Below are 11,826 nucleotides of genomic sequence, written 5' to 3'. Positions count from 1 at the left end.
AGATGGATGGGAATAGAGGGTGTTGTGTTAGAATTTGTAGACCTGATTCCAGCTGTTATTACTGCTAAGTCCTGTGGCATGCCACTAACTGTAAAGAAAGCTATTCGCACCCTGCAGAAGAGGCAGTCACTGAGTCTGGGTTTTTTTTTTTTTTTTCCTTAAGTAGGCTCCACACCCAGCGTGAAACCCAGTGTGGTGCCCAGACTCATGACTCTGAGATCAAGACCCGAGCTGAGATCAAGAGTCAGGTGCTTAAGCAACTGAGCCACCCAGGCACCCCAAGTCCCTGGATCTTGAAGATGTGAAAAGCCATGTAATAACAGGTGGGTATGTCATTGAGGCTGCATATGCATGAGAGGGTGGATGACTTAGTTAACAAGCAATAAACACATAACCCATTTTTAGGCCTTTCTACGTTTAAAAAGCCAAGAAGTTCAGAACAAAAATGGAATCCTCTCTGGATTGAGTGGGAAGTGGTGAAGGTAGCAAACCTGGGCCCAGAGGCACACAGTGCTGACCCCTATATGAACACCCTCACATCGTGTCAGGGCAGCAGCAGAGCAGACGTGTGTATTTGATGGCACAGACATAAACCAGAGTAAGGGAAACACGGTTTGGGATTTTAAAACTTGTAGGAGGGAACTGAGTTATATAAAATTCTTTAAAGACACATGGACAAAAGGTTTTTTGTTTTAACCACAAGTATTTATTGATGGATCAAAGAATACAATTTTAATGGAAACAATAAGGCACAACCGTGGATTAAAACAGTTTGCTATACAGCCAAAAGGAGGAAAAAGCCACATCTTAAGAACTTTAAATATGGAAATCAAGGAGCCTCTGAAGTACCTCTCTAAAAGATCAGTGTCAGAAAATTCTTCCCCTTTCTACATTTCCTATATTACATCACTTGATCACAAAGTCAGACTGATATTTCATCAAGAATTCCTCAGTCATTCATAATTGAGACATCCGGCCTGGTCACTCCTGTTTGCCACTCTTCCCAATCCCTCTGCAGCATCCTGTTTTTGTTTTTAAGCAATTCCCTTCCTCAAGTATTGAGTGCACATCTTGGATAGCCTTCCAAAGCAAGGAAACAACCAAGCGAGCAAGCAATGCATCAGAGACAATCAGCCAAGGGCAAACATAAAGACGAGGAGACTGCTAAAGACAGGATGGCGATAGCCTGATTCAAAGAGGTCTGTACTAAGCTGGAGGGGCAGAGAAGTTGCTCTGGCTCATGCAGAGGCCTGTCACACCACCTCAGGTTTGCCACTGATGCCAGACTCCTTGCTTCTAAGAGATGAGTAGTGGTTTACAGAGGAGCTAGGAAGTCAATGTAACCAGGCAGCTTCTGATAACAATACATTCAATGCTTTGGACCTCGATCAGGAGCAGACTATGGCTTCCAGCCTTAACATGTGCCAAGTGTAAAATTAATGAGAATTTTGTGCAAAATTTCAAGACACTGAGGGCAGTCTTTAAATCTCTTGGACTGGGATAAGGTAGGCACTTCCGTTAACACTGCTCATCCTGTTTGGAAATGGGACGTCAAACATATTCCAGGGCACATAACACTGAGGCATAAACCATGGTGCAGAAGTGGGGGTACGCCAGGGTTTTAGAGTGCCCGGGCTCCTTGATCAAAAAGCCACGAGAAAGTTCCCCAAGCGTATTGTCAGGGCAGCCATTCTGGTGGTGATGGTATCCTCAAACTAAGCAAACCTGCAGGTATATGGCCCTTTTCTGAGGAGTCAACACTGTACTCACAAGAGTAGCCATGTAGTTATGTATGTTGAGAACCAGAGGCCAGAGGTAGAGCGACCTGGGCAAGCCATTTAGAAGCCTTGGCTCTACACCGTGCACCAAGGCCTCCACCTTTCAACAAGAACACCGAACCAACAGCCCTTTGATGACAGAGCAGAGTGCAGGGGACCAAGAGATGTTCATTCTTCAGAGAGAAGTGTTGGTTATGGAAAAGCTCCTGGAGAGGCAACATCCTAGAGACCCATCTAAGAAAAAAGGTAGACAAAACCCGCCAGATTGCCACACTACCCTGCCAAGTCAGAAGTATGTTTCACAGGCACAGCTTAGGGTGCTGAGTAGAACAGGCGGACTGAAGCTTAGTGAAGAACAGGGAGACTGAAGAACTAAGTGAATAGTATGTTGGGTGGAAGAGGAGGAGGAAGCAAAGCACATACAAAAAAGGCTGGAGGAGCATGCCGAAGCCCGGCTGGAGGGAAGGCAGCAAGGCTGTCGTCTATATCCAGTGAAAGAGCTTTGCTGGTTGGTTCTTGGCATGGATTCCCTCTCTCACTTTTTCAGACTGGATGGACATACGGCCTTCAGCAGCAAACCAGGGGAGATGATATTCAGAAATGGAGATAACTGGCGAATGATACTCAACAGAAATGGACGGCGGTACCATTCTGTAATGCCCTGTTTATGCACCGAAGGCAGGTTTATGTTGACAGGACATGTCTGGGGTTGTCATGCAACAGCAGTAATACTTTGGGAGAAGGGGAATGATGGGGTGGAGGTGGGGCTGGTGGACAGGACGACTCTTGAGTTCCAGTTCTTAAATACTAGAAAGCAGGGAACAGTTTGGTCTCAGTCCTTTAGTGAAGAAATCGGATGCTCATTTTCTGTTCTACATCCACCTTCTCCAAAACCTGCAGGGGGAAAAAACCCCCAAATCCAATTATGGTTATGAAGGTCAAAACAGGAGATACTGTCCCAAGTTCTTATCTGAATGTTTTTCTCCCTCCCTCCTATGCAACAGAATTTCCCAACTTCTTCAGACTTTTTCAAACCAAGAGGGGACTGACTGACCTTAACAAATTCTGTGAAAGATATGGCACTGTCCCCATCCTGATCCGCTTCCTGGATGGTCCTGTCTGCGATGCTGCCCAGCTGCTCATCTGAGATGTTTACTCCAACCATCATACGAAGCACCTACAGGACCAAAAGCCATGAATTACAGGGGGCCTGGGGGTCAGGAGGGTTCTTTTATTTTATTTTAAAACATTTTATTCATTTATTTGAGAGACAGAGTGTGAGAGAGCACGAGAGGGGGGAGGGTCAGAGGGAGAAGCAGACTCCCTGCTGAGCAGGGAGCCCTATGCTTGGATCCCAAGACCCTGGGATCATGACTTGAGCTAAGGCAGACACTTCACTGACTGAGCCACCCAGGCACCCCAGGAGGACTCTTTTAAAAAAAGATTAAAGAAAAAGCCACTCTCACCCTCTTTTCCTTTGATGTCCTCAAATATAACAGTTAGAAAGCAGAAACCCTTGTCTTCTCATCTCAGTCATTCGAGACCATGAGATGAGCAGAACTCTCTGGCAAGGTCACTGGATAGGAAGGCAAAGCTTCACGGGGAGGTGGGGGGGCGAGTCCTTTACATTTTGCTCTTCCATTACTTTTTGTCAGGTATACAGATAGATATGAGGCTCTGGTGGTACATCAGTCATCCTAGGACCATGAGGTTAAAGTCCTCTGTGTTATGCATGCCAGAGCAAGAATACAAAAGCCCAATTCCTGGACATCACATAGGTTCAGTATCAACCCAGATAATCTATCCCCAGACTTCTTGCTGCATGAGGCAAACTAGTTCCTTATTGGTGTAAGTCAGTTTGGGAGGGCTTTCTAGAAATCCCACAGGAATGCAGTCCTCTCTGAAGCAGCTCATTAACCCAGCTATTCCTATAGCATAGCCAAGAAACATAAAGATCTTTGAAGGGGTAAATATTAACCCCTTCTTTTTAGAAAAACAATAAGCACATTTAAAAAGGACTGTAATCAAGAGAATTTAACATGTTTCATCAAATTTGCTTCACACATAACAAAAAACTTTGTTCCCCCAATTCTGCTAACATCTTCAGAGTGTAAATGTACTTTGAAAATTGTTTCTTTAAGCAAAATAAGCAATGGTAGTAACATGACTTTTGGTATGAAATGGGAGAAGGGTGCTTTTGTGATGCCTCATGTCACTGCAGCCAGTCAACTCTGTCTTCAGAGCTAAGAGCTGAACTTTTCTAGAGTAGAGAGAGCCCTTCTGGCCCAGCAGTTCACAGGCCTTCCTTTCCATCCTTCTCCAATCTCATGACATAGATTTTTAAAAAGTAAATCACAGGATTTTCTGAAAAGAAAAACAGAGCTGAAATACCAATTTGCATCAATACTGGTTATTTCTTTTTACAAACTGATTCTTGAAAATTGGAAGTTGTACATTTGGGAGTACAAAGACAGACACTGGAAGGATTAATAAAAAGAGGCATTCTTGGGGCACCTGGGTGGCACAGTTTGTTAAGCGTCTGACTCTGGGTTTTAGCTCAGACCATGATCTCAGGGTTGTGAGAGGGAGTCCCACACTGAGGGGGGCCCATTCACTCTCTCCCTCTCCTTCTGTCCCACTCTCTCTTTCTCTCTCTCTCAAAACAAATATTTTTTTTTTTTTTTTTTAAAGAGGCAATCCTGGCAAAAATACGGAATGGCCAAGCCATTTACCATTTTCCCTGATTGTGTGTGCCTGACTAGACAAATTCATCCTCAAATAGCAGCTTCTTCAGATCTCAGTCCAATTTTTCTCTGAAGTATTTTATTTTTAGAATTAGAGAACTGTACGGAGCATGTGTGCTCTGTGGGGAAAGGAGTGGAGTTATCTGAATAATCACTCATCCAGGCTATTAACGAGGACAAGAGCATCTAGAAGTGGCTTGATCCAGGTCCCAGCAACCAGTGGCCCTCACTGTCTGCCAGGCTTCTGTGCCCAGTCAGCTCTCGACAGAGGGTTCCAGATGGGAATTTGATTAGCAAACAGGACTTTTATTATTACTACATTTTCTTTTTAATAAAGATTTTCCTTATTTATTTGACAGAGACATAGCGAGAGAGGGAACACAAGCAGGAGGAGTGGGAGAGGGAGAAGCAGGCTTCCTGCCAAGCAGGAAGCCCAATGTGGGAGCTCGATCCCTGGACCTTGGAATCATGACCTGAGCTGAAGGCAGACACTTAAGGGCTAAGCCATCCAGGCATCCCTACTACTTGTTTTCTTTTTTCTTTTCTTTCTTTTTTAAAGATTTATTCATTTATTAGAGAGAGAAAAAGAGAGAGAGAGCACAAGCAGGGGGAGGTGCAGAGGAACAAAGAGAATTTCAAGCAGATTCCCCGGTGAGGATGGAGCTAGACATGGGTCTCAAGCCCATTACCCCAATCACAACCTGAGGTGAAATCAAGAGTAGGATGCTCAACTGACTGAGGCAGGCACCCCTATTATTACTACTTGCTAATGTCTGGTAAGGTTTGTTGTTTATTCCTTATATCAGTGTAAGAAAGCTCCCTTCTATCTCTGTTTTTCTAAGAACTTTTTTTTTCTTTAAATATGAAACACTTCACAAATTTGTGTGTCATCCTTGCACAGGGCCATGCTAATCTCTATATTGTTCCAATTTCACTATATATGAGGCCAAAGTAAGCACTTGCTAAGACTTTTTTTTGCTAAGACTTCTTAAAAAAATCATGAATGGATGATGAATTTTATCAAATACTTTTTTAAAAATAAAGATCTTATTTATTTGATAGAGATCACAAGTAGGCAGAGAGGCAGGCAGAGAGAGAGGGGGAAGCAGGCTCCCTGCTGAGCAGAGAGTCATGACCTGAGCTGAAGGCAGAGGCTTTAACCCACTGAGCCACCCAGGCACCCCATCAAATATTTTTATTCTGCGGAAAAGGCCACGGAATTCTACTTTAATCTGGTAAGGTGGCAAAATTGATTTATTGATTTTCTAATTTTAAATTTGAATTCCTGATTTAAACCCACCTTGGCTAAAATCCAGCCTCCTTTTTATACACTGTTGGATTCAGTGTGTCAGTATTTTGTCTAGAATTTTTACATCTATGTGCATAAAAGAGATTGTGCTTTAATTTTCTTTACTTATGCAGTCTTCACAAGGTTTTCACATCAAAGCTACGCTAGCCTCATAGAGTAGAGCAACTTATCTATTATGGTGTAACTGATAAACAAACTATACATATTTAAAATATGCAGTCTGTTCCATTTTGACATATATAGACACCTATAAAATGATCACCACAATCAAGATAATGAACATATCCATCATCACCAAAAGTTCAACGGACTTTTTATATAAAAATCACACGAGGAAAATAGCCACTCAGTCTTCCCTTAGGATAAACTCATCACAAACTTTTAAATATCCACTGAATAGTTAAGAACTATGCATTATAAAATATTTTAGATATGGCAGTGTCTAGAATGGCAAACATTGTTTTCTTCTCACTTTGCTAAGATATTCATATCCTCTTCCAGCTAGGATAAAACTAGTTCTCTGTCATCACAGCAGTCCATGAACATGTTTGTCCTCAAGTCACTTCAGGCCTGAGGAACACTCTAGTGGCACTGACTGGCACTCCGGCATATGATCTCCTCACCCCTGCCTCTGGTTTTTTGTTTTTGTTTTTTGCCTCTGGCTTTTTTTTTTATCCTAATAATAGAAAATAAATCAATCCACCACTCCCAAAAATATTTCTGGCAGCCAGTTCTGGGTCAGAGGATAAAAACATTCAACTACAAAAGGACTACCTCTGTCTTTTCTCCTCAGAACTGAGCAGTCCACATACCTAGCCATTTTCAAAAAGTACATTCCTCTCAATGAAGATCTCCCCAATTCAAAAGCAAAGAACACTAACACTGACCTGCAGACTATTTTGAATTTTGCTCAGACACAGAAATGTTGGTCCTTAATCTGGCCTGAGTAATTTTCAGCTTAGCAGACTTCTTAAGACACCGAATGAGTTCAGATTTATTTGGGGGTGAGTGGAACCCACTTTACTTTTTAGTAAATTGAAATAGACAAATCTCCCTAGGAAATCCCTGAATGTATTAGCTTCCTAGGATCCTCCAGAATCATTAATATTAAATAAAAGAAAAAAGGAAAACTTTCTCCCCTCTAAACTTGTATTTAAGGAAGTGGAGAAGACAAGAGGAAGACAAGACGAAATTCTAGTCACTGCTAGTGGGAGGACAGGGAATTGTTCTCAGGAGCAACAAAGGACAGCAGTCGGCTCTGTACACCGGCCCGGCAACAATTCCTTGACTCCTCCATCAAGCTCAAGGATAGGTGGGACAGCAGCATTTACCTAAGTGTCGTCAGAATGACCTGGATATCAATAAGCTGATATAACAATAATGGAACCATCTGACTTAGACCATCTCCAATAGTGCCAAGTAAAAGACGTTAAATTGGCTTTTAAACAACAAAAACATGTATTTTTGAGAACTCAATGAGCCCCCGCGCATTTCCCCGGGATCATTGGGCTCTGCCTTCTATCTAAGACGGTACTCTGCACCAGCAGGTGTTATAAGGAAATGCTTGCTGAAAGAACAATTCCCACCCAAAAGGACAAGCAGGCAGGGCCCAAACAAGTTGTCCACAACCATGGCAGCTCTCCAACATACCTGTAACAGCTCATCACGGGAAATCTTGTCATCTTTATCCAAGTCATAGAGTCGAAAAGCAACTGGTAGGGGAAAACAAGAAGTTACTGGAAATTAGTAGTGTTTTGCCCCTTCTCAAGGAAGTAAATTTGTAAAGAACACTAGATAGAAAACTGACAGCAAATACTGTTTCAAGAGTAACTTGACATGACTTCCAGAGCTTTTAAAGATACTGTAACATTTAAGAAATTGGAATGTATCTCGTAGTTGCTGACTTCTTAACCCTGATAAATAGAGCCCCTCTTCAGGCAAATCAGAAAACTTAATAATAATAAACTACTGAATTTTTTTTAACCTTGGGATGTTTTAAAAAAAAAATCTGTAAGTGGTTCTATACATGGGGTCATCTCACAAAACCTGCCAAGTCTACTGTGCACGGCACAGAGGGAGTCAGGAATGGGAGCCCTGCAGGCGAAGGAGCTGACCACACAAAGTATTGCTCTGGGAAAACGGCCACTCTGGCAAAACTGTGCCACGGACGGCCTTCCATGTTGGAACCCTGAAAGTAAAGAACTTCGCTTTCAAATAAAAATGACAAGAATTTGATGGTCTTCTGGCCTTATCATGTTTCTCTCTAATATCACATCAGTCTTCCAGAAACTAGAATGAGAGAATTCAGAAGAGCAAAAATCATTCAGACAGTGCCATGTTGCTGAAGAGCTACCAGGTGAGAAGTGTCCTACTACTGGATGATTTTACTGGCAACCGTGAGAAATCGTCACACTGAGGAAGTGACTGCCTTGTAATTATAGCTGAATTGAGTGTGGTTTTGAGGCTTGGAATTACAGTATGCTACTAAGATTTTTGGGGTTTGGTATGATGCTATGAATACTCGAAGGCCAAAACACACTGTTCTAGTTACTGAGATACAGATGTAGATCTTGTCCTCTGCAGCTCATGATCCTCTCACTTTAATACATTTGCAATGTTATCATACATATGAAATGCTGGGGAACAAAAACTATGGCAGTTACTATGGCAGAACTTTCTGGTTCAAGTAACATTTAAACATGGTCCTGAAAGACAGACAAATCTGATGACAGGTGGGATTCTAGGCAGAGCTTATACTAGATGCAAAGGCATTAGAACATGGATGAATATCTCAGTGTAGAAATATTACCCCTCTCCTCGCTGCCCTCCTCTGCCAAAAAGGAGTGAGTCTACTAAAAGTTCAAGTAAAAATTTTAGAAGACTTTAACTTCCTTGCTGTAAGGTACATATTTGAATTCTAGAGGGGGAGGGGCACCTGGCTGGCTCAGTTGGTTTAGCATGTGACTCTTGATCTCTGGGTTGTGAGTTCAAGTTCCACACTGGGTATAGAGAGTACTTAAATAAATAAACTTAAAAAGAGTCCAGAGGGGGAAATAACTAGGAGACTTTCTCTAATGTTTGCTTTCTTTAATTTGGTTAGTTGATTAACTTTATATCGAATTTGAGAATTTATATGCTTAGGAGGTTTAGATCACAAAGGAAAGAGGACAAGGATCATTACTATTCCTAAAGGAGTACTTTTTTTTTTTTTTAAAGATTATTTATTTATTTATTTATTTGGCAGACAGAGAACACAAGTAGACAGAGGCAGGCAGAGAGAGAGAGAGAGAGAGGGAAGCAGGCCCCCTGCTGAGCAGAGAGCCCGATGTGGGACTCGATCCCAGGACCCTGAGATCATGACCCGAGCCGAAGGCAGCGGCTTAACCCACTGAGCCACCCAGGTGCCCAGGAGTACTTTTTTTTTAAAGATTTTATTTATTTATTTGAAAGAGCGAGAGCCCAAGCAGGGGAGACTAGCAGAGGGAGAGGGAGAAGCAGACTCCCTGCTGAGCAGGGAGCCCGATGCAAAGCTCCATCTCAGGACCTAGAGATCATGACCTAAGCTGAAGGCAGACACTTAACTAAGCCACGCACATGCCCCTGGAATATGTGTTTAAGATACTCCCCAGAGTACTTCCCAGAGAGTGAACACACAGACACACACATACCTGTATATGTTGTCAAGTTTAAAATACATGAAATGTGTTATCTACTAAGTACTCTACAGTATGATTTCGGAATGGAAATATTTTTGCTATATAAACCATAAACATCTGTTTCAGAATTTTTTAAACAACCATTTATTTTCATTTTATATGAAATTTTAAAAAGATTTTATTTATTTATTTGACAGAGAGAGAGAGGGGGTGAGAGAGAGATCACAAGTAGGTAGAGAGGCAGGCAAAGGGGGAGGGGGAGGCAGGCTCCCCACTGAGCAGAGCACCCGACACGGGACTCGATCCCAGGACCCTGAGATCATGACCTGAGCCGAAGGCAGAGGCTTAACCCACTAAGCCACACAGGCACCCCTATTTTCATTTTTTTAAAAGATTTTATTTATTTATTTGACAGAGATCACAAGTAGGCAGAGAGGCAGGCAGAGAGAGAGGGGGAAGCAGGCTCCCCGCTGGCAGAGAGTCCAATGCAGGACTCGATCCCAGGACTCTGAGATCATGACCTGAGCTGAAGACAGAGGCTTAACCCACTGAGCCACCCAGGTGCCCTTCATTTTTTTTTTTAAATTAACCTCCACATCCAGTGTGGGGTTCACACTTGTGATGCCCAGATCAAGAGTGCCATGGTGTATGACTGAGCTAGCCAGGAGCCCCTGTTTCTGAAATTTTTAATCAGGTAACTGTTATAACACATCTCCTGTGTTCTGTATTTACAGAAGCCTGAACTGCTAATTCCCTTTTTTCTTTTCTTTTTTTAAGGTTTATTTATTTATTTTAGAGAGAGTGGGAGAGAGAGAACAAGTGGGAGTAGGGGGAGGGGCAGAGGAGAGAGAGAAAATCCTTCAGCGGACTCTCTGCTGAGCGTGGAACCTAACACAGGGCTTGATCCCAGGACCTTGTGATCATGACCTGAGCTGAAAAGTCACATGCTTAACCGAATGAGCCCCCCAGATGCCCCTGAAACTGGTAATTCTTTTTTTTTTTTTTTTAAAGATTTTATTTATTTGACAGACAGAAATCACAAGTAGGCAGAAGTCAGGCACAGAGAGAGGGGGAAGCAGAGAGCCCAATGCAGGGCTCGATCCCAGGACCCTGGAATCATGACCTAAGCCGAAGGCAGAAGCTTTAACCCACTGAGTCACGTAGGCGCCCCGAAACTGGTATTCTTAAAATTCAGCTTCCAAAGACTGAATGTTTGTATCCCTCCCCCCGCCCCCAAATTCCCATGTTGGCTCTCAATTCCCAGTGCAATATTATTAGGAGGTGAGGCCTTTGGGAGGTAATTAGGTTTGGATCAGAACCTGAGAATGGGGCCCTCATGATGGAATTAATGCCCTTATATAAAAAGAGGAGACAGAAAATTTCTCCTCCTCTGTCTCTACCTCCCTCCCCATACGACGATACAGGAAGAAAAAGGGGGCCCAAAAGGGTGAAGCCAGAAGACCCTCACCAAGAACCTGAGTGGGCTGGCACTCTGTTCTCAGACTTCCTACCTGCCATTTCTCATCCTGAGAAATGTCTGTTGTTTAAACCACCCAGTCTATGGTGTTTTGTTACAGCAGCCCGAGCAGAGGAAGATATCAGCAGAGAGATAAATGCAGCAATTACCTGATAGGACCTTTGAAGAAAAACCGCAGCATTAGTAGTGGTTTCTTAACTGACGTGGATTCCTATCAGGCAGTTCTGGCCCCGAACCAGCAAAAACATTTTCTCCAAGATAAGGAATGGTCAAGTGCGTAAATGACTTGAGCCATTTTAACATTTGTCTCTTTACTCTTCTCATCTCCCTTTTAGCTCCCCCTTCTTGGTCCTATGATTTGGACTCCCCCAATCCAGAGCTATCTTCTTGCATCTCTGCTTCCATGGTTTTAATTAAACGCTTTCTAGTGCTCACAATTCCCGAATGTCCAACTCCAGCATGGACCTCTCCTCTGAGCTGACACTGATGTCAAAGCAATATGGTACACTGGTTAAGACTCTGGCTCTGCTGAATTCTGGCTCTGAGGATTATGAGCTGTGTGAACTTGAACAAGTTACTTGACCTCTTGGTGCCTCAGTTGCCCAAAAGGTATAAGCAAAATGAGGAAAACAGAATTCACCTCACAAGGCTGTAAGAACTGAATGAGTTAGTATACAAGAAGCACTTTAAACTGCAGGGCACCCAGTAGGTGCTTAATAAATGTCACCTACCTGCCATTACCTCCGTGCCCTCCTTTCACACCACTCAATTCTTTCTTGGTAAAGCTTTGTTCTCTGAACATTCCAAGTACTCATTTATCCTGGTTGTTCCCTGTGCCTGAAGCTATTTTCTGTTCTTTGCC

The 11,826-nt window shown here is 42.9% G+C and overlaps 1 protein-coding gene and 1 non-coding gene across 2 annotated transcripts in view; both read right to left on the bottom strand.

Moving 5' to 3' along the window:
* Window positions 1-683: 683 nt before the first annotated feature.
* The window catches only part of CHP1 (calcineurin like EF-hand protein 1), a 47,156-nt gene continuing 36,013 nt past the window's right edge, over window positions 684-11,826 (bottom strand). Inside the window, exons 5-7 of the mRNA XM_004751128.3 lie at window positions 7,482-7,543; window positions 2,833-2,955; window positions 684-2,672 (exon numbers count right to left, since the gene is read on the bottom strand). Of these exons, the coding sequence (XP_004751185.1) occupies window positions 2,619-2,672; window positions 2,833-2,955; window positions 7,482-7,543 (239 nt within the window). The 3' untranslated portion in view covers window positions 684-2,618. The remainder of the gene's footprint in view (window positions 2,673-2,832; window positions 2,956-7,481; window positions 7,544-11,826) is intronic.
* Window positions 5,379-5,481, bottom strand: LOC123388376. Its single transcript, XR_006602932.1, has one exon. It is a non-coding gene; the product is annotated as a U6 spliceosomal RNA (small nuclear RNA).

The sequence above is a fragment of the Mustela putorius genome, unplaced genomic scaffold (assembly GCF_011764305.1).
Source record: "Mustela putorius furo isolate JIRA1106 unplaced genomic scaffold, ASM1176430v1.1 tig00003898_pilon_pilon_pilon, whole genome shotgun sequence".
In the NCBI taxonomy this organism is placed as follows: domain Eukaryota; kingdom Metazoa; phylum Chordata; class Mammalia; order Carnivora; family Mustelidae; genus Mustela; species Mustela putorius.
The sequence above is the reverse complement of the archived record's forward strand: the minus strand, read 5'-3'. Positions and strand labels throughout refer to the sequence as shown.